At 38.8% G+C, this 22,562-nt stretch overlaps 3 protein-coding genes and 1 pseudogene across 3 annotated transcripts; 1 reads left to right on the top strand and 3 right to left on the bottom strand.

Moving 5' to 3' along the window:
• Nucleotides 1-2,040: 2,040 nt before the first annotated feature.
• On the bottom strand, nt 2,041-3,602 carry LOC114741602 (uncharacterized; annotated as a pseudogene).
• Nucleotides 3,603-4,267: 665 nt separating this feature from the next.
• Nucleotides 4,268-5,151, bottom strand: LOC114741607 (glycine-rich cell wall structural protein 1-like). Its single transcript, XM_028929874.1, has 2 exons — nt 4,641-5,151; nt 4,268-4,557 (listed from the first exon to the last, which is right to left on the bottom strand). Exons 1-2 carry the CDS (start codon nt 5,149-5,151, stop codon nt 4,268-4,270), a joined length of 801 nt encoding a protein of 266 aa, XP_028785707.1.
• A 6,937-nt stretch (nt 5,152-12,088) lies between these two features.
• On the top strand, nt 12,089-14,061 carry LOC114741610 (membrane metalloprotease ARASP, chloroplastic-like). Its single transcript, XM_028929876.1, has one exon. It carries the CDS (start codon nt 12,317-12,319, stop codon nt 13,688-13,690), a length of 1,374 nt encoding a protein of 457 aa, XP_028785709.1. The 5' UTR covers nt 12,089-12,316; the 3' UTR covers nt 13,691-14,061.
• Nucleotides 14,062-20,243: 6,182 nt separating this feature from the next.
• On the bottom strand, nt 20,244-22,013 carry LOC114741606 (2-alkenal reductase (NADP(+)-dependent)-like). The gene is made up of 6 exons (XM_028929873.1): nt 21,759-22,013; nt 21,467-21,647; nt 21,213-21,379; nt 20,941-21,023; nt 20,720-20,846; nt 20,244-20,596 (listed from the first exon to the last, which is right to left on the bottom strand). Exons 1-6 carry the CDS (start codon nt 22,011-22,013, stop codon nt 20,393-20,395), a joined length of 1,017 nt encoding a protein of 338 aa, XP_028785706.1. The 3' UTR covers nt 20,244-20,392.
• Nucleotides 22,014-22,562: the final 549 nt, after the last annotated feature.

The raw sequence follows: 22,562 nt of genomic DNA, 5'->3' as shown, positions 1-22,562 counted from the left end.
AATTTTTGTTTCTGACTCAGATAGTAGGGGTCTATATCATAACTTGTCCTCATATAAGACAGAGTTTCCTACATCACACTTGTGTTTACCATTTTATGGTCTCACTGATTGTTAATCGTTCTTGCCTACCTTGGTGTCCTCTGTTACGTTGGATGCACGAAAATGGGTTTGAACTTCTGTTAAATAACATCTCTAAATTCGTATTATCATGTTTGACAAAACAAAATCTTTCCTCCGCATGATTTGTCTTTAAATTTTTTAGTTTTAACCCATTCAAGTGAACAACGGAGAAATTGATCTAGAAACCTGTAGCTCTTGAACATTCTAGTTTAATCTTGTATTTTATTGAATTCCATTTCCACATGATCAGCTCTAAAATATACCATATACTGCACTCAAGACTATTTTTGTTAGAAACACACTTTACTGGTGTATTAAGCTGTCAGAAACGGCAAATAAATCTCAGGTCTTAGCATCAATCATGAGTGTACGTCTAAAAATGTATATCATGTGTCACGTGAAAGAAACACCAAGTGTGTTGTTAGTACAAATCCCCAAAAGCAATCAGTTAGTCTATGAAAATTTAAATAGTGAACTTTTTCTTACTACTTAAAGACACCCCATGTCAATATAATGTCGCAAATGGTAAAATTCTCTCAATTGGATTATGGTATGCAAAAGAGTTGGTATTTGAATTCAGCAACTTGTTTTAAGTTCGCTCTAATTTTGGGTTAAACATTATCAAACAACATAGGGGATGGTGAAAGATTATTGATTTATATTTGTCTTCTTTACCTTTTGAGGTTGAAGAAAAGAAAAAGAGTGACATGATAAGTGCAGTAGCAGATGCCAAACTTGAAACTACAGAAGATCAACCTATTAAAATGACAAATACCATGATCATATTCATATATTGGACTCGAACCCTCAAAACAGTAAAATGATGAAGGATTTAGTCATACGCACGTCCACGTTTCACATTACTATATAAAGACTAAGATGATATTCAAAAGGCATTGAAATTTAATGACCATCAGAAGAATTGGAGCAAAGTAATAGACAAGCGGACGATAGAGTAAGTAGTATTGGGATCATAGTATATAAGTCTCCAACGCAGCGTATCCCCTGGCAAAGCGAAACCTGCCAGTCCCTGAAACCACAGAAACCTCTCTGTAATTCTCACTTTGACGGCTAACGCCTTGAATCTGCAAAGTGCTCCCATTATACTGCAAATTGGTGAACACAATTGAGAGAAAGATGTTCACATTAGACCCATCCAAAGCACCTGTTTGCAAGCAGACCCTGAGCCCCTCCCAACTGGGGCTGAGTTCCTATTAGGACCCGCTGTTACGAGATCATCAACCGCATAAATGGTTCCAAATGTGTTATAGGAACCCTTCCTTACCTTTTACTACGCGCCGGCCACTGGGGCCACTGTTGCGTTAGGTCCTATTGACACATCTTGCAGGAAGAACACCAGGTTCTGTTTGTTCTCCACTGCCTTCCCAAGGGTTCAGAGCTAAGTTTTATGAGAGGAGCAATGAGAAGGAAATGATCTTGGATGGTTTTTGGAAATGTAGAGCCATTATGAATTACCAACAATGAAAGGAGATGAATTTGGTCTGTAAATGGCTTCTCTATTTATAGCTGTTCGAGTGGCAGGGTCGACGGTTAAAGCAAGACATTATAATGATCTTTTTAGTCGTTAAGTACTTCATTTTTACAAGTATCAATGTAGTTATCACGTGAATTTGACAGTTTTAAAAAACACGAACGCTTCAACTGGTAACTGATAAGCTTCAAGGGGAAGGTCAGTGTGACTACTGCACTTTTATCAAACAAGAAAAAAAGGCCAGTTTTAGTTTACTGAGATCACGAAGAGAATCAGTCTAAAATCTTTATACACATAAAAATATAACTCCATCGATGACCTCCCCATTCTGGGTTTGGAAACCTGAACGTTTCAACAGGACGAAATCTGATAAAACTGAAAGGAAAAATTAACTGGTTTGCAATGTATTTGTTTGTTGTTATCACTTATCAGGCCTCCAGCTGAGACCGGAGATTCTGATTGTCTGCCAGAGTTTATTGTATTCCACGAGTAATCCCTCAGATTGCTTCTTAAGAGACTCTACTTCAACTTCCAAAGCCTTAGCCTTGCCATCTTTTCACCTCACATTCAGATTCCAGCTGCTTAACTTTGGGCCTCAATACGGCTACCTCTCTTCAACCAATGGTTTTTCCTCTTCAGTACTCACTTTTTACCATCCTGGACACTTCGAATTTGCTTCTTAGCCGCCTCCATGCTGTTCCTCAGCGTCCGAAGCTCTCTTATGTAATTGTGGAATCTATCAATCATCAGAGAGAGGCACAGTGCAAACCCTGAAAATATCAAATTCGCCATATAACATACACAACACACACATATATGTACGGTATTCGATCTGAGATATACTAACAGAAGAACAAATTGCTTATGCAAGGAGAAACAAGATATTGACACAGAACCAATTTTGTTGCATGAAATATAATCTTATCCAGTATAAAGAAAACTATAGGGGTTTACAGCAAACTGCCTGTAAACAATGAATAATATGCAATACCAAAATCCTGCCATGAGAGGGTAAATCTATAATCAAAGAATATTTTAAAATCCCTTCCAGCATCCCAAACAAGAAATCCCTATATTACAGTGATTTGAACTAGATACTTAACCAAGGCAAGCATTACTGTGATACATATGCGTAAGAAACTTGTATCACTTTTCTCTGCTCATTCTTTTCCAATTATGCACTCCTCACATTCCGCAGTTCAAATGATGAACTAACACTTAGAAGCTGAATGATCTAATGTCCAAAAAGCCAGAATGAACTAATTGTCACATCATAATTATATCTTTGTCGACTTTTCCAATTCCTTCAAAATGTTCAATTCCTATCAAAACAATTTACCTTTCGCAGTGTTTTTCGTTTAGCGTCATCATTTTTCCAGAGATAATGTTGCGTTTTTAAAATTCGTTTTATCAAAATGGAATTTGACTTGGCTGAGAGACGTTATAACAACTGCGAACGTTCACATGGGGCATGACGCTGCTTTCATTAGTTCAGATATGAAGAGAGCAAGGCCCAATGCTCTCCTATATGGGCTTAAACTTGTTGGTTCATTCTTTTAGATGGGCCAGAAGCCCAATAAGATAACTACGATATGGCCATTGTCATGCTCAGTTTTGGCGGGGATGAAATTGTCGATCAGGGTAGGATGGTCAGATTGAGAGGATGGTAAAAAGAAAGAAGAGGGAGGGAGATGGAAAATCACCGATGGCAGAAGCTTCGAGCAAATGCTTATACATAAGGAACTGATCGGTGGGGTTGACGGCGGTAGAGTCGCTAACGCTGCGCTGGTGGATGGAGACGACGTTATAGAGGCTGGAAGCAAAGAGCACGAAGAGTGTGCCGTCCACAGTCCTTAACGACGACGGGGCCCCGACCCTGCTTCAGCCGATCCAAGCTCATGATCACCACCTGCCTCAGCGCGTCCTTGAATAGCAGAAGCAGTATCACAGTCAACTCCCCAGCTATCACCGAAAACACCGGCACCAACATCTTCTTCTGCAAATAACAATATACGAAACCCTAAGAATGAAGGACGCGAGTGAGCGGCTTGTTTTTGAATCGGCCGGAGTTGCAGACTGTGCTGTGCCTATGCCTTGTACGTGCCAAATAGATGGTTGGTTGGTTAATGACAAAGAAACTCTTGCTTCTCTACGACGTTCAAATGTGAAACTTGATAAAGACCGCAGTTAGTCATTCCCATCTTATTTTTGATGTCCGCAGCATGTTAGTTAATTTATTTCTCCAGCATTTTTCCTGGCCATTTAGTTTAGCTGCAGATGCGCCTCTCCACTCATTTTCCGGTTTCCTATTTTTGGTATGCAACATTCTTTTTCCAAAGGCTCCCAAATGCATTTGACTTTCTCAACTCCTTTAAACTGTCCGCCTTTCTAGAATAATTTGCCTTTGAAAAAACTATCGTTAATCTCCCATGCAATATAATCTGCACTCTTAGACTGCATGTAATGTCCGTCAAATATCAAGGGTTAGATATTTTGATGGAATTTTTATAATATTTATTAATGATAATAACAACATGACCTGTCTTCGCCCCAAAACGACCGCTCAAAATGAAGCAGTGGCTAAATAGAAGTCGGGCCAAACCAGCGATATGGAAAAAATACGTGAACTGCAACAAGGGAATAACAACATTAAGCTTAATGTCGACCGCCGCCGCCACTGCCAGAGCCCGTGCCAGATCCATGGCCATTGCCAGCTCCTACTCCTATTCCAATCCCGATTCCTATTCCAAATCCTCCCCCTCCTCCTATTCCTCTGCCCCTACCATCCCCTACTCCTCTCCCACCACCACCACCTAAGCCCCCTGCGCCTCCACCAACACCACCCCCAGCTCCAAAGCCTCCTCCATGTCCTGAACCGCCACCCAACCCACCACCGCCACCTCCCCCTCCTCCCCCACCACCTCCTGTGCCTTCAGAACCTCCACCTATACCACCTCCAGCTCCCAAAGCCTCCACCACGCCCCAACCGCCACCCACACCCCCCCACCACCTCCTCCCCCTCCCCCACCTCCACCCCCACCCCCCGTGCCTCCAGAACCTCCACCTATACCACCTCCAGCTCCAAAGCCTCCACCATGTCCTGAACTGCCACCCAATCCTCCCCCGCCGCCTCCACCTCCTCCCCCACCGCCACCACCTATGCCTCCAGAACCTCCCCCGACACCACCTCCAGCTCCAAAGCCTCCACCGTGTCCTGAACCCCCACCCCCACCGCCACCTCCTCTACCCCCACCTCCACCAGCACCAATGCCTCCTCCGCCACCAAAACCCCCTCCTCCTCCTCCGACTTCTCCCCGAGGACCACCACCAAATCCACCTCCTCCACCGCGAGGGCCGCGAGGCCCACGAGGACCAAACCAACCTCTGCAGCGTGGTCCAGGTCCAAATCGGCAGCCACCGTCTCTGAACCTAGCCTCCTCAAGCCTGCTATTATCTCCAACAGTAATCCAACTTAATTGAAGAACAATGCAGAGAACGAGAACAGCCGTCAAGAGCGATTTTCGACAGAAACCTGCCATTGCTTCTTCTCACGAAAGTGTCTAAAGGAAGGCAAAGCAATGTGTATGAGCTTGCAGTTCCTTGCTATCAGTCTATGCCTTTTATAGGCTTCGTCCGCTAGCCTCCATGACTGTTCCATTGGGCAACCATTAATTGGTGCATGTTCTGAACCGTTGGGGAGTGGCCCTAACATTTAATGTTGTGACGAAACAAGGAAATTCAAATATACATGCAATGGTAGATATAATGCACTTCAATCCACTACGAATAACTTCCATGGTGCATTAGCGGCACATCAGAAAATGACTATATAGTTTAGCAGACGCAGTGCTAAGATCATCCCAGAGGACGCATGCTCTGATCGATCATCAAAGACATTTTAAAGTTTCTCGAACTTCTGTGTGTGGGTGTTAACCTTTAAGAAGCTGCTCAATTTTTCGTCGTCTCTTAGCCTTTGTTAAACTGCATGTCGTCCTGAACTCAGAAATATTTTGCAAGTTGAGGAACAAGTGGATAAGAAGTCAAACGCGGAGTAATTACTAATTTAGACAAAGCAGTATGTATGGAAGGGCAGCACCCTTACTTCTGCATGAAGTAGATGGATGTTGTTGAGTTAATTTGAGCTGGTCAACTCTGCCAACGCGCCTTCATTTGCTAACGCTCTGTGTGGAATTAAATTGCGGACGGTTCTGAATGGGCATATCAGAAAATTAACTCAGAGCAAAGTGGTAGGTTTCAATGATCATTCTTTGCCGATATTGGACTTTCAATTCACCTTATATATATATATATCACCATCCCGTCGACCTATTTTCTTTTTCAGCGGAGGCTTGTAAAGCGGTACTATTTTGATAATCATTTCAATCAATATAGGAAGGCACCATGTTTGAACAAAAACTAAACAGAACAGAATAAATTCCATTACCGTCCAAAGTACAAACCAGCTAATTACGACGTTATGGCTGATCTGGGCACAATACTGAGTTAAGTGACTCAAACGGCTAACAAGTGGGCATGCCTATTATCGATGATCGATCCATTTGGAGAAGTTGACGAGGTCCATGAAAAGTGGGCCCAGAGATGGGAAGCAAGGACAAGACTCAGCCCAGCATACAGTAGACCCTTAATTGGGTATCATTGCTTCGGCCCGAACTCCTTCCCCTCATACGATATTTCTCCTCCCCATTCGTACAATTATAAATTATTCCAATAATCAGTTTTAGGTTCGTATATTGTTTTAGTTCTAAAATTAAAAAATTTAGTTGAAAATTGTAGACAATACAGTTGCAAACTATAGAGGTATTTTGGTGCAACTGATTTCCTATCAGCCAAGGACTTGAGTGTTTTCTTTTAATGTCGTTTTTAGGATGTAAGGTCTTTAAATGTCATTATCTTTCGGCGGACTTTAATTTGTCATTTTTCAAAGGAAAAAAAAAATCACGCTTCGCACTTCTCAAATAGCTTTATGCTCAAACCCATAAAATTAAATTACAATATAGCATTTTTTTTTCACCCAAAAATGTTTTGGACTATATTGAACTTATTCATGCATTCATAATAACTAGGACACATTTTTCATGTATACATTACATAAAGTGCGCAAGAACGGAGCACAGCTCACGAGTCCGCTATAGGGATTTTGTTAATATATCATTATTTATGATTTTCATTTTAAGTATTTCTTCACTTTTTAAAGTATTTAAAAACATGGTACTTGAGTTGCTGCTTCCTTTGTTAGATGTAAAAGGAATATGTACCATGGTGGTATCAGGAATCGAGTTCAACATTGAGGTACGTGAATAAAAATGACTTGAACATCACACGTATTCTTCAAAGTCAGAGCTGGAAGAAAAAAATATAAAAGAAAAAGAATACAAAAAGAACTCGAACTGGGAAAATTGTGGAGGACGAGAATCCAGGAAAGGGGATCAAGGTTTAAAAGAGGAAAATATAGATCAGACATGGATTTCCTAAACGTCCTTTCAGTTTATTCCTGCGCAAGTACTCGGTTGGAATAACAATAAATATAATTTTCGCTTTAATTTGCATTATTATGTTTGGTCGAGTTAGCTCAATTTGCACTTGTTATCATCCATAAATTGTTAGTTTCTAAGCCGAGAAATAATGATGACTTATATTAGGAGCTAGATTCACTATAAAGAGAAAATCAGCATAACTAGCATGTAATTTATACCTCTCTGATCCCTATAAAAAGAATATCACAAGAGGCAGTACCACTTTTGGCCTTCCAAAATAAAAACTAAGCAGTATGTAGCAGCCACTAAATGGAATCCTAAGATGAAAAGCAACAAGACGGAGGATCTGCGATTAACAATAATGAAAACAGTCGCAGAGGAAGTCAAAGCAGAAAGAGACGGATAGTGATTGACCTATCAAGAATCTGCAAGGTGTTTATGAATGGGACATATCTAAATCCACAATGCAATATACAAAGAGAGAATAGGGCTTTAATTTCCAAGAGTTAGGTGAGTAGGTGTTTCCCCAAGAGATTTGTGACAGTATGAAAATTGAGCAATTTGCGGGTCTCCCCATTCTTGGCTGGTCCGTGACTACCCCACTGCCCCAAGGGAAAAAACAGACACAGAGAGGGAGAGAGTCCATTCTCACAGTACAAATTATACATGCTCTTTTAATTTACAGATAGTTAAATACGCTGGATTTCTTAAAACGAATGAAGTGGTTTTTTCTTGGAACTCATGGCTAACCTAATAAGATAGGAGGAAGGGATATCATAATTGATATATATGGTATGTGTAAGAGAATCATAAGTTCGGAAAACTTGATGATGGCATACTACATATGTATATTCTCTAACAGTTAGAAAACGATGTATATCAATTTTAGTGGTCCACAATGTTGGGTAAATTTTATGACAATTTAAATAAAAAAATAAAGAGGAGGAACTATGGACATCAGCTCTACTTCCCAATACCATAGGCATCTATGTCCAGTTATACAGTAATGATCTTGTTTAAATTATTTTACACGTCAAAATAAGAAGTGTTGTCTCTCCTGGAAAGGTGAGGACTAGCATACTAGGCACAATATGTCGATATATTTGGAGAATTCATTATATTATTTATCCTGGAATCTTGAGTTTTAATTGAAAAGAGGCTTCTAGTTAATTTGATTCGAACAGAAGCCAAACTTGATGCGGGGAGAGGCATCAATCATAAATCATGGTGGATGCCATACCACTAGGTGACCTAGCTATGTATATAGTAAATAGGAAACAGTGTAGAATGAGGAAAAGAAGTGGTAATGCACTGAAAATAAGGAGCCAAAAAAACCAGAACAGACCAATGAAAGCAAAAGGAAAACTGGTCCCTACGTGGAGATGGGGGAGAAAAAAGGTCAGTCAAATAGTGCAAACGTACATAACCACACATAAGCAGTGTTTGATTATTCTTTCGGCTTTTTGGCGCGGATCTCACCAAGAGAATCGCTGCTGTACCCATTAAAAGCCACTCGACTCTTCTGTAAAGCTTCCATATCATGAGCATCTATCTCCCATTATTGCTTTCTATCTTTTCTTGGCTGAAGAATATGTCTGTGTGTACTGTGCACGGTGCTTTTGGATTCCGAGAGGTGATGGGGAAGGGGGAAGCATGAATAAAAGGTATTGGCGCGCCTCAATTTGAAGACATGGTTATATGTGAAGAAGAAGCCATGTAGTTTAATTGAGCCGCGTCAATATCTCATTTTGCACTTCTCTTCCCTCCAACTACATATATAAATATCACATGTCGACTACTTCTGCAGGTATGTTCATTTATTCTCTGCTAAGTCATATTCTCTTTTCTTTTCCTTCTTTCCCTCTCATTCATTCCTCTGTTCTTGTCCTTTATTTTCTCTTTTCTCTTTTTCTTTTGATTCCTATGCAAAGAATGTTACTTTTCTTCCGCTTGCCAATATATCCGCCGAGTTCATTTGTGTTATGTGTAGATAACAGATAGAAAGCTTGCAGATCGCATTTACAGTCATATTAGATTTAATTAGTTCAGTTACTGGTTTAGTAACTGTGCTACTACCTCCGGTCCTAATTATAAGAGTTAATTGACTAATTTGAGGAGATTAAGAAAAGAAGTTAAGTTAGTTATTTGTCATAAAGAAGTGTTATCTTTCCTAAAATATCCTTACTAATCAAGTTTATTGGCTAGAACTACCATTATTAAAAGGACTATTTTGAAAAAGAATGCATAAATATTAGACACAAAGTGAATTAGGGTCTTATATTTAGGACCAAAATAAGAGTCAAACGAGATCCTATATTAAGAACTGAAAGTAGTATTTTGAACTCCAGCAAAAGCAATAAATATAATATATATCAAACCCAAAGCTTGCAGTTATTGGAATAAGCCATGGTGTAAAAGTGAGTACTGAAGACATTAAATTAAGCAAAAGACGTATATATTAATGCAGGATTTCGTAATATTTAAGCATAAAAGGATGTCAAGACTGAACATGCTTATCGGTGCTTCTGTCGGATAGGAAGTGTGTGTGTGGTCTATTTGATCTCTGACTAGCTACCAAGTTTTCTTATTTTTTCTTCAATTCCTGTCTAGATAGATCTGTCTTGTATAGACTTGTCGTCTCTCTTTCATCTCCTGCATATTGTTTTTTCAGAGGAAAAAAAAAAAAGAAATGTCAATACATCAAATCATTAATAATTGCAATTACATATCCTTGAGCTTGAGGTACGGCCTGAGCTATCTAGCTAGAGATAAGGAGCGCTATATATTGCGTAGCCTAACAATCATGCATACAAACGATGAGAAAGCCACAAAAACCAAGATAAGATATATATAATTGGATCAGCCTCTCAGTTGGAGTGGGTAAAAAATGGCTTATCATGTTGGCCATCACAGCTTGCACCAACAGTTTATCTTTTTTTATTGTCAACAAGAGATATGGATGTCAAAAGAAAAGATGTGGAAAGACAAAGAAATAGAGCTCCGCCTTTAAATATGGTGGAATTGACGCGATTGAGATTCTGATTTGATTGTCCTAAAGCAGTTTGAGATATATACTGAGAGAAAATAGAGTCTCCGCACTAGCCAGTTCATCAGAATTATTGTTGGATTAATTAATTTCCAAATGACTGGCCCATGTGTTTGTATGCTTAAAATGCTATCCTCATTCCATACGCTTGATATGGAAGCCGCGTGGGACTCAGAAGAAAAATGATGGTGATGAGAGTCATTTCATTTGCAAGGTAATGAAGGGAATCCTTCAGGAGCTTGCTAGTATTAAGACCACTCGAAGCTCCAATAATTCAGGCGTGTGCTTTCTGTATTGATTTGCTTTAACTACTTCCATCAGATTCATGATCTCGTGTACATGTAATACATACAGGTACAAGCAGGTATGTTATTTAATTATGTTTCATTACCAGTTACTAGTAATATATCTTCTTCCATGTATGATTTTATTTTTGTAAATTATTTGCACAGAAAATTGCAGAGGAGGGGTGTGATTTCAGCATTCAGGAAGAGTTAGCAAGTGACCAGCACGAGAGAAGGTACATGGAGAAACCCTTATCACATAATGGACACACAAACTTTTAACCCCGTAGATTCATACCAAAATAGTTAAAAGTTGAAACTTTATTTTTTTGGAATCTGTCAATTCAAATGCAGTGATCGCATGCGTTTTATTTCAAGAAAACCTTTTTAAGGGTGTTTGGATAGAAACCAAACCATGTTTCAGAAGTGCTTTTACGGATTACGAAGTAAATATGAGGAGATTATTTCGTTTTGCGGAAAAGTGCTTCTGAAACCATTGGGTTCCCAAACACTCCCTAAGTCGATGATTCCCATTGATGTTCCACCACGCAAACTCAGACCTTTTTGTCTTGACATCTACATATAATAAAAAATCAATATATAGCCTCTCCCTAATATCCCGTTTTTAATTTGTAGTAATCACAACCCCTTTTGGTTGGCTCTTTTTAAGGCTTGGAACTTGCAATAATAATGCATAAGAAAACTGGTTCAACTTTAATTTCCATGTCACCTTCAAAAGTTGAAGGTATTAAATTTATGAGTTATTTCATTTATATACTTATTTTAGTCTCATACCATTTAACATACGACTTCTTTATTTCTCCCCATTATAAAAAGGGACAGTATGAAAAATAATGAACAGTATAATTTTATTCCTCAAACTTCATATAACACACACACACACATATAAAAAATGTAATCGTTTACCCAGTCACAGTAACTCTATTATTTAGTTGCATAATATCAAGTAATAATAATGCTAAAGGGGGTGATACAAATGTGATGAGAAGTCAATGATATAATCTTTCTGCATGTTTTTATAAGGGATCCCCATCTAATTATATTTAAAGACTAGCCCATATCCTTCCCCTCGCACGCGCTCGAATTCAACTGCGCCGACGTAACAGTAATATTTATCAATATCATATATATAATTTAAAGTGTTTTTTTAAAAATTAACGTAATTAATATGATATATATCAATCACCATTAAACTCTCTCTTGCCTATATACCATGCAAAAATAAAAATATGAAAGCCCTATTAACATTTGTAAAATGTAAAATATGAAGGCAAAATTAGTGAAAACTGTATATTTTATAAGTACATATAGTTTCTTTTAATTTTTAATTTAGTATTTATACATTTTTTTTAGTTAAAGCATTTACTTTATTAATACCGTTATTCCTGTATAAGGGTTAACGGTATTCACAAAACAGCATCATAAGGCTGATAATGTTGAAACAATAAAATTACAGGATTTAATGAAAAATAATAATATAAATGCAAAATTAATTAAAAATTATTGGAAAGTATCTTGCAAAATAACACATGCGCGCATGATTGGACGGCTCAAGAAGAGCCGCGTATTCATTTTTGGTCTTTTGGTTTTTTCTCATAAGATGCCCAACGGAATCAGACAGGATCCAGTAGTTTGAGCGAGATGAGCCGCTAGTTTCACACGAGCTCACGGCTTTGGGCTGCCTTTTGTGGATAACAAATACGGATTCATGCAATCCAACTTGTGGAAAATTAGAGGGAGACATCTCTCTCGCTTCTCCTCCACAGGTCCCAAGAAATGAAAAAGGTGCTGTATTATCCGATCCCGCTGTCCATGCCTTTCCTTCTTCCCTCGTCACTCCTTTACTATCTCAGAAGCCATGGTTATAAACCTTTCCCCCTCTCCTCCCTCTTATTCCAGTTCCATCATTAGATTAGCCAATTGTAAGTCCCCTATCTCAGAACGTTCTTTGAACCTCAATATCCACTTTCCAAAACCTCATTCTTCCCGCTCTTCTATATGCTGCTCATTTGCTTCCCCACACATTAATTTCACTTGCAAGAAGCGGTTTTTGTTTGAGAAGAGTAGGTGTACACATGGAAATAGGGTGGATTTCAGAACTTGGGCCATCCCTGGGTTTGATTATGGGAATTTCGAAGGCCCTCAGTCTGTACTGGAGGCTGCTGCTGTTTTAACAGCGATTATTATTGTTCACGAGAGCGGTCACTTCCTTGCTGCCTGTCTTCAAGGCATCCATGTAAGTAAATTTGCAATTGGGTTTGGTCCTATTTTAGCTAAATTCAATTCAAAAAATGTAGAATACTCTATTAGAGCTTTTCCTCTTGGTGGTTTTGTGGGGTTTCCTGATAATGATCCAGACAGCAACATTCCGGTTGATGATGAAAATTTGCTGAAGAACAGGCCAATATTGGACAGAGTAATTGTAGTTTCAGCTGGTGTGATTGCTAATACAATTTTCGCCTTCCTTATTATCTTTGCTCAAGTCCTGTCCGTTGGTTTGCCTGTGCAAGAGGTCTTTCCTGGTGTCTCTGTACCTGAGGTTCGACCCTTTTCGGCTGCTTCTCGAGACGGCTTGCTTCCTGGTGATGTCATTCTCGAGGTTAATGGAAACGATTTGCCTAAACCTGGCCCCAATTCTGTTACCGAGGTTGTTGACGTCATCAAGAAGAACCCGAAAAAATACGTGTTGCTCAAGGTTAACAGGGGAGGACAAAACCTTGATATTGGAGTCACGCCAGATGAAAATTATGATGGAACTGGTAAGATTGGAGTGCAGTTATCACCAAATGTAAAGATAGAAAAGATTATACCGAAAAATCTGTTGGAAGCTATAAACTTTTCAGGAAAAGAATTTTGGGGTCTGGCTTCTAATGTTCTAGATGGGTTAAAGCAGACATTTTTAAACTTCTCACAGACAGCTGGTAAGGTTTCTGGTCCTGTGGCTATTATTGCTGTTGGGGCAGAAGTTGCAAGATCCAACATTGATGGTCTCTACCAATTTGCTGCCATACTCAATCTTAACCTAGCTGTTATAAACCTGCTGCCTTTACCTGCTTTAGATGGCGGTACATTGGCTTTGATACTGATTGAGGCAGCCAGGGGCGGGAGGAAGCTCCCTCTGGAAGTGGAGCAACGGATCATGTCATCAGGAATTATGCTTGTCATTCTTCTGGGTCTATTTCTTATAGTTCGTGATACGTTAAATCTTGATATCATCAAAGACATGTTGTGACTGGTTGGGAGTTTAATGGTCAGTGGACTTCCAAAAATGTTTCATCTGAAGATGCTATTGGACTGGTTTGGTAGCCTGTGATTTATCGAAAGAGGAGGAATGATCTATTCGGGATGCCATAGTGGGTTGTCTGTGTTTCTTATTCATTGGTCTAATCAAGATCGTCCCTGTGATACCATATATAAGTTCACAAGTTACGAATACTGGTTTCGTTTACGATATTAGATTCTTCCCTGCCTGCACTTCTATACAATTCATGAAGTTACTGATTAGCCATTTATTATTCAGTCTTAGTCCCGTACGTTTTTGTTAGTTGCAGTGTGATGGAAATCCTGTCTTTGCAAATATGATCTGATTTAGTTATGCTTCTTTGTAACATTCTAAATACTTGGCAAATTTGCGATAACAAATGAAGGGAACTGTGAAGAAGGCCTCATCTTTAATAAAACCCCTCATCTCATATCTGTTTGATAGTGTGCTTAGTGATATTTTTGGAGCTTTAAAAAAAAAAAAGGAGAGGAGAAGAATCATTGCCCGTACTCTATCTAGCATATTTCAGCTATGAATTTTTGGGGACATGATTTAATTATGTCTGAAGTATTCTTCTCTTCAGAACGAGACCTCCTAATTAACAACATATCTAAGGATTGGGTTGTTGACAGAGCACGATAGCGTCGTATGATTCATGTAGCCGACCCCACCTAGTGGGATAAGGCTTGTTGTTGTTGTTGTTGTTGTATTCTTCTCTTCAAAAGAGCTGTCAGCTGTGGCATAACGTGCCATTTCGTCAACCAACAACGAAGTGATGAGTTGTCGTCTTAAAGACGGGACCTTCTTCACAGTTCCCTTCATTTGTTAAGGCTATGGAAAAATCGAAAGAAAAGAAAATTGAGAGGCGGGATGACGCTATTGCTGCTGCTATTTCAACTGAGAGCGAAACTGGGAAGTATTAATATTTATCTAAGTTCACAAGAATATTGAAACAGAGGATTGTTCGTAATTTGCTTCGTGGCAAAATCTGGAGATGTGCATCACAAATTTCTATGTCGAGCATTATCTTGTCTCTTTTCCTTTGCGCTCATATTCGCATTTTTCTTTTATGGGTTTGGCTGCTGAAATGCCTAGCTGCCTCTCATACAGCTGCCATCACCTTGCTGGCTTCCAAATATTGCCATTTTCAATTTAACTATACGTTCAATGTTGTGCTTTTCTTTTGGTGAGATTGTGTTTTCCCTTTGAAATTACGTTATCAATCTTAAGCCCGGGCTCGTCACTACGTAATAGATTAATTCTTTGATAAAATTCTCTCTGCCCTTTTCTTTGTTTGATGTAAAATTGTAAATAGCTTAGGTAGAAATCGAGACCATGAACCCACGATTAGTTTCCTTTGATTTTTGACTAATTCTCATATGTATAACGCAGGATACCAATCAATTAGACAATTATTCAGATTCTGTTCATTTTCTAGCGCCGAAATATAGGGGGGGAAAACTTATGTTTATTTCACTAATGGAACTCTAGGTCGAGGAACAAGATGACTTGTGGACTTGGGAGGCCCAAACAGAGAACCGTTACTAAATTAGCCTGAAAGAGAATGTGTTGCATTTTACTCAACCGGTTTTCATTGAAAGAATAAATTTATTGTCTCGCTTGTCTTTTTATAAACAGAAAATCTTCAGGTTGGCCCCAAAAAAAAAAAGTTCTGCAGGTCCAAAAATTAAATTCGATCCTTACAGGAGGATTTGCACATAGCATCCGAAGAGACATTCAAGCTTACTCCATCTGGATCACCGGTTCACCACTCACTAGCCCACCCTAAAACCAGTTCTTATCCTTTTTTTAAAAAAAAAAAATTGCGGAGGATCGAGTCGAGGGGAACCTTTTTTTTTTTTTTTAAATATTTTTTCTTTGTCCCCCCCCCCCCCAACCAGTATTTGACATCACCCTAGCTGTCTAATAGAACCTCTAAGCCAGATATGACTTTAATCCCAAGTCCCAACCTACATTACAATCAGGCTGATTTCTTTCTCTGTCTTTGGTTTTTTAGAAAGAGCTATGTATGCGCTCTAATCTTTGATCCTGTACGATGAAGCTTACCCTACACATACATATACATACATACATGCATATTATATATATAGTAGCTTGTACTCTCTTGTTGCAGATGCTGAGCAAGCAATTTAGCACACTGGAGGCAGGTTGCTCCGGAGATTTCCAAGATCCCAAGGAAATTCCTGAGCAGCAGGGCCAGGAAAAGCGCTTGATTGGCCTTCCCCTCCACACGAATCAAGCATTGGCATTTCTGATGAAAAACTGCCAAGCAAGCTTGACAAGTCATGGTCCTCCCCCACTGCATCCTCATCGGCACTCTGTCTATTCACCCCTGTGAATTCACATACAACAACATGGTGCACCAGTTTAACTTAACGTTAACACGAGTTGTGATCAATTAATTAATGAGTGAAAAAAGGAGCCAAATACATGCGTAACGCATAAAAAAAGAACGCCGGCGTACCCGTGGATGATGGGAAAGAGAGAGAATCATGCCTGTGGTTAGATAAGTCACTTGGTATGGTTGAGTCGTCGTTGTGAGGAAGTGCAAGAGCCTGACCAAGAAGATCCTCCCGCAGGCCGTTGTCTGGTTGAGGTGGTAATAATGGCGCCGCTTGAGAGTAATCATTCAGAGCGATGGTTGAAGCAGGAGATGGGGACGCCGTTGGCGGAATTTGGGAGGGACACATGTCAGTATTGCAGGCATTCGAACAAGGAAGGGATTTAAGAGGACAACCAATGATGCTAAGACTGGGCAGGGAGGGCATTGGAGAACCAAGAGTTGAGAGAAGACCCTCCAGACTTGCAGCAAGCTGAGCGGTGCTGAGATGAGGAAAACTGGTGGTGTTATGGAGAGGAAGGTTGGGGAAGGGATCAGGAGAAGAGGGAGAGGAGGAAGAAGGAGGGACGTTGATGGGTTGAAGTGAAGGAGGATAAAGAGGCGCGCCATCTTTCAGGCATCTTTTCGTCCTCGTATTCCAGAAATTCTTTATCTCGATCGTTGTCGGTTCTTCCACGTAACTGCAACTCCAGGGAACATATAAGTGCAATAGAAAGGAAATATTAAAATATGGGACAAGTAACTGAAAGCGTTTGATTCTGTGCAAGATTAGGAGCTATAGTGGATAAATATTAAAAAAAGAACGGCAACAATAATTTGATGGACGCATGATGAAGGTTCAAATAGTTGGCAAAACATTGACTCCCAAAGGAGGAGGGAATAGGGTAGGGAAAAATGAAGGAATTAATGAAGGGCAAGCAATGCAAATAACACAGAAAAATGGACAAAGTGGGGAGGGGGAAAGGGGGGAAGAGAGAGAATATTCATGAACTATATGCCAGATTCATATTAAAAACCAACATCCGGAAAACTGATAGGCCCAGGAAACATCACCATTCACCATCATCAGAACAGTTGGTGTCAGATTATGCCGAAAAAGAAGACAATTACAGCAGATTGGGAGGGACAATGAAATCATGGACAGGACCAAACATAAAAAAACCAGTCGATGAATGAAGCAGTTACCAGAGAGGCAATGCGAGACCATTTGTTACCGATCTTGGAGTGCATGTAGATGATCATATCTTGCTCGTCTGGAGAAAAAGAGCCTTTCTTGAGGTTAGGCCGAAGATGATTTGTCCATCGGAGCCTGCAACTTTTGCCGCTACGAGCCAGCCCCGTGTTGTTGTGCACCTTGTTCCAGTTTCCTTCGCCATGCTTCTTCACGTATTCTATCAACATCGCATCTTCTATCCTCTTCCAGGGTCCCTTCTTCATCTTCTTTGCGCCTCACAGCACACTTTGTTTCTTTGAGGGTGTTTCTGGGAATGCGATTCATCAAGAACAAGCTGGTTATATATATAGAGTTTTGTTTGTCTCTCTCGAGACGATCGCCAGAAAATGAGAAGAGAGATGGAGGGAAAATTTGTGAAGATTTTGTCTTTTCAGGCCAAGACAGAGACTGCAACAGAAAGGAACATTTTAGAAGCTTTGATTCATGGTAGAGACAGAGAGGTGTGGGACCAAGGAGTGAGGGGAGAAGGAGGGAGAGGGAACTATACTTACAATAAGAGCAAGGGTGGCCAACTGTCTTTCCTGCTGTTTGAAATATCATGGATGTTACGTTGAGTTCTTGATTTCAAAGTTCTTCTTGGAGAGTTAAGAGGGGAACAGTGACAAAACCGGAAAAAGAAGCGGGCAAGAGATTTTTTTCCCCTTGAAATTGATTCCAAAACTTCACTATCAAAGTTGAAAAATTCCAAACTCTATTTTTTTTCCCCCAAAGTGCAACCAACACTTAATATTAATTGATTTCAAAGTATATTAAAGTTAATTTATTTTTGTCCCATGTCATTGATTAAAGTCAAGTGTTTTAATTGCGTATCGTAGGCAATAAATTCAGAAGTCTTTATTAAACGTCTTTCGCATATTAGTTATGAAATCAAATCTTTATTCTGTTACACAAACCATAACAACACGTGTCAAGAAACAAAATGTAAAAATTTTAAGTATTTTATTATATATTTATATGATGATCAGGGGATAGGATCGTTGTATTTTGAAAGAGGATCGTCGTATCTATCTCATCAATATTTAGTGCTAATTCATAAAATAAGTATAAAAGATGTATTTTGGGGAAAAAAAACATATCAAACTAAAAGAACATAATAATAAGACGTGCTGTGTACACACACCTTGGCATAATGGAGACGATCCAATTTAGACAATTTGAGAGCCATGTTACGCATATCACTTTCATGTGGATCCAATATGATCACTTTGCCTCCACCATTTCAGATGTCCTTACTATGCTCTTATTATCACCTGCTCATATTGTTTATTTAGCTCACTGATTAAGTGAGTTAACCTGTTTAACTAACACAATATATTTTTAAAAAATCCCAAATAAAAATACGTCCCAAAATATAAATTAACATATAAAATCAAAAGACAATTCTAAATAAAATCTTCCAAAAACTCCAAAGTCTCTAGACGTTTTGCATTAAACGTTTCCAATGAAAACTAACCTCGCACCATCTCCCTCTCATTTCAAAACTGGCTTTGACGGTCGTATGTCGTCATCTCACCGTTTCACTGTTAATTTTTTTCTAACCACACATTGTTTGCTAAGCTCTCAAAAAAAATTGAAGAAGAAAGAGAGAGAGAGAAATAAATTAAACCTTGATGGTCGTACATGGCTCCTTGACCAAAAGCGGTAGGCCCTACCACAAAATTAGCTTCGCCAGCACACACATAAGCCCACGTTAATTATAAAAGGCTGCTAAATGTGAGACGAAGTTAGAAGCAAAGAAAACACCGATGCTTATTTGGTCAACACGATTTGTCTTTGCATAAATTTTTATTTATTTTGGCCTAAAAATTCCTACGTGTGTATTAGTAAAGCGAAGAATGAGAACAGAAATCAAAACAGACCGCTAGGCGCTAGCCCCATAGAATTCACGTTGGGAAAACAAAAATGGCGGAAATAATCCCTATGAACGGACTCTTTCTGAAAGAGGACCCATGTAAGATGAGATTCAGCTAGAGCTGGAAAAATGGACCAAATCCGTCGAGCCGGCCCATTTAGCCTTTGAAATTATAAGAAGTGGGCTTGATATTTTTCTTTTCAAATAGGAAATAAGCCTTGGAGGGCCAAGGGCTTAAAAGGACCGGCCCTTTTAAGTCTTTTTATAATTTTTTTTTGTTTTTTAAATTTTTTTATATAATTCTAATGTTATTAATTTTTTACATTATTAATAATATTTCAAATATTTAGTTATTATTATCATTTTAAAATTAAATTTAGTGTTAGACAATAATTTATCCAATTAAATTTTTAAAAAATGGGTTAATTTGGACTTTAATAATGATTTGATTTATATTATATACGTTGATATTTTTAAACTATATATATATATATTTGATAATAGAGTATTTTTATACTTATATATTTGTGATTCTATAATTTGAATTAGAAATTTATGAGTTTCAACAACAATGTTTCTCACATTAAAGTAAAATAATAGTTAGATTGTAAAATTTAAAAGTAAAATTCCTATAAAGAAGAAAAATTTGATATTTTTGTTATGAAAAAAAAGCATATTTATGAAGAAGAGTAATTAATTATAGTGATGATGAAGTTTCAAAAAATTAATGATAGTATTTATTTATTGCACTATAGATAAAACTTTTGGATGTTGTTATTTTCTTAATGAATGTTTTAGATGTTCTTAGATGTTGATGGATATTTATATATGATGATATTTTATATTTGTGACTTAATTTTATTCATATTTATGTCTTTTTTTAATAATTTCATTGGTTTATTTTTATTGTTTTATAAAAAATATGATAAATATAAAAAATAGTATTTTTTTTTTTAAACGGGCCAAAAACCCGCGGGCCGGCCCTGAGCCCTGTAGTTTAAGGGTCGAGCCTAGTAAATTGGGGTATTTTTTAAATTTTAGTCCTAGAGGACCGGTCCTGATTTCCACCTCTTGATTCAGCAGGAAAAAAACACACCATCGTTAATTACTTTCAAATCAGGTAAGTTTCATAGAAGGACATAAATAAGACAGTGTTCAAAACACTTTACAAGCTGAATCTGAAGCTTTAGACCGTCACAAACACGACATGAATCATATCTCGAATTATGGCTTCACCTGAACAACAACTTTGCCAACATTGGAGCTTGTGAATAAGGAGGCTAAGCTCTCTAAAAAGCTCTCGATCTCCATTACTTCAGCGAATTCTACAAATCGATGAGAATATGAAGCCAGCATAAAACCCTCCATCCTCACTTCCTTCCCCACCATGTTCAGCAGATTCCTCACCCCTTCCCTTTCTGTCCAAACCTGCATTTTCACATACATTCACATTCATACTTGACATTGCACTGTATTTAGAATTATAGCAAGCCAAAAAAAAAAAAAGTCACAGATTATTTAATACTGGAGCTTTATTGGTTGATTGATTACCTTGTTGTACTGGGATATCATTCCGCAAAGTGGTATGCGTGCGTACTTGTTGACATGATTAAGCACAGCTTCAAGCATCCTGCCCCCAACATTATCAAGGTAAACATCTATACCGTTTGGGAAATACCTGCATAATTCAACGTCCAACTCAAATGATGGAGTAATGAGGCGAAGGGTAAAAGACTGAAGTTGAACGAAGGCATAAGATTAATGAGGGACACCTGCTTAAAGCAGCGTCATAATCTGTTTCCTTGTGGTAATTGAATCCGTCATCATACCCAAATTCCTCTTTCATAAGCTTTATCTGTGAAACTCGCTCATTGGGTAATGAAATTTTTTATGGTAGGATAATCGCAATGAACAGAAGTACAGTGTCTATTTTTGGGTAGGGATGCCCAATTATTTTTATCCCTTAAATTAAAGTGGCTGAAAAGGAAATTAGCGAACGAAATGGAAGCAATGGATGATGTTGGTGTTGGGTGGAGCAGAGTACCTTATCATCAGAGCCAGTACTTCCAATGACCCTGCAACCTCGAAGCTTAGCAAGCTGGCCAGCATACATTCCCACAGCTCCAGAAGCAGCAGAGACGAACACATTTGATCCTGGCTTTGGATCTCCCAGCACCTCTATGCCCACCCATGCCGCAAACCCTGGTACTCCTGAATCCAAACAAGCCAACCCATTCCGATGTTTATTTTACTGTATTCTCTTCTCAAAAGGAAGAAAAATTGACATTAAAAACCAACCCATGGAGCTTATGTAGTCAGGCAACGATATTCCAGAGTTTGGATCGAACTTTCTGAGCATCAAAGAGGACGTGACGCAGTACTCAGCAATGGGACAATTCGGATGAACCACAATATCACCCTCTTCATACTTACTGTCCTTGGATCGGATCACCCTTCCAATCCCAAAAGCTGATATCACCTGCACAAACACACACACACACACACACAGAGATATATCTTCAGTTGAAGAATCTGGGTTCATCTTAGTTCATTTGTCAATTAAAGAGTGGAGTGGAAGAAACAGGTGTACGTGGTTAAGTTCAAATTGGACGGGGTCGCGAGAGCCACTCATTCTGGTGCGAAGGTATGGATCCACCGAAACAAAGAGGAGCTCCAGGGCAACATGGCCATCGGGGATTGAATCGGCGGCCACAGATAGCTTCACCGTTCGGAGTTTCAGATGATCGGAGGTCGGAACCCCCTCCGCTGCATAAGCTGCCATGTACCATTCTCTGCTTTCCAATTCCACCTCTGTTTTCGCTTCATTTCCACCACCACCTCCCATTCTGTTCGTTGCTTTACCTGTTTCTTGGGATGTGTCTCCTTGTTCTAATGATCATAATCAACCATTATCATCCATTCGTTCTAACTTCTAATCTCCATTTTCATTTCATTAATTATTATCATCATTATTCTTCCCGCTGCTTTACCTGTGGATATGATCAAGAGCAACTTTTTTGACAAGTGCTGATGTGATTCACGTTTCACATCTGAATAAATCACATATTTTTTTAATTTTACAACAGTTTAGTTATATATTTTTTATTTAAAAATTTTGAATGTCGTTTTCCGAAGATTAGAAGATACTGATACTTTAACCCCCCCCCCCAAAAAAAAAAACGAAAACGGTAGAATCATCATTATATTTATTACTTTTACAAAAAGGTGAATTTAAAAAAGAGATGGATGCATGAAAAAGACAAAACTGTGAATTGGACATTCCAAACGGGCCCTTACTTTGGGAAGGTTATGCAGCTGGCCTGGTGCTGTGTGGGGGGTCTATCAAAAATCAAAATTAAAAAGAAAAAGAAACCTTTATGCGCCATTGTCCAGC

Source organism: Neltuma alba, unplaced genomic scaffold (genome assembly GCF_004799145.2).
Source record: "Neltuma alba isolate B1F8T4 unplaced genomic scaffold, ASM479914v2 tig00003442_pilon, whole genome shotgun sequence".
Classification (NCBI taxonomy): domain Eukaryota; kingdom Viridiplantae; phylum Streptophyta; class Magnoliopsida; order Fabales; family Fabaceae; genus Neltuma; species Neltuma alba.
Note: the sequence above shows the minus strand (reverse complement) of the source record. Positions and strands in the feature narration are given on the sequence as shown.

What these genes read in the sequence shown, in the direction of transcription:
- LOC114741607 (XM_028929874.1), bottom strand. Translation starts at nt 5,151, where the DNA reads ATGGCAGGTTTCTGTCGAAAATCGCTCTTGACGGCTGTTCTCGTTCTC. An exon ending in CACGGGGGGTGGGGGTGGAG is followed by an intron (nt 4,558 to 4,640) that starts GTGGGGGAGGGG and finishes GAGGTGGTATAG; the next exon opens with GTGGAGGTTCTGAAGGCACA.
- LOC114741610 (XM_028929876.1), top strand. Translation starts at nt 12,317, where the DNA reads ATGGTTATAAACCTTTCCCCCTCTCCTCCCTCTTATTCCAGTTCCATC.
- LOC114741606 (XM_028929873.1), bottom strand. Translation starts at nt 22,013, where the DNA reads ATGGGAGGTGGTGGTGGAAATGAAGCGAAAACAGAGGTGGAATTGGAA. An exon ending in TCCAATTTGAACTTAACCAC is followed by an intron (nt 21,648 to 21,758) that starts GTACACCTGTTT and finishes GTGTTTGTGCAG; the next exon opens with GTGATATCAGCTTTTGGGAT. An exon ending in GTACTGGCTCTGATGATAAG is followed by an intron (nt 21,024 to 21,212) that starts GTACTCTGCTCC and finishes CGAGTTTCACAG; the next exon opens with ATAAAGCTTATGAAAGAGGA.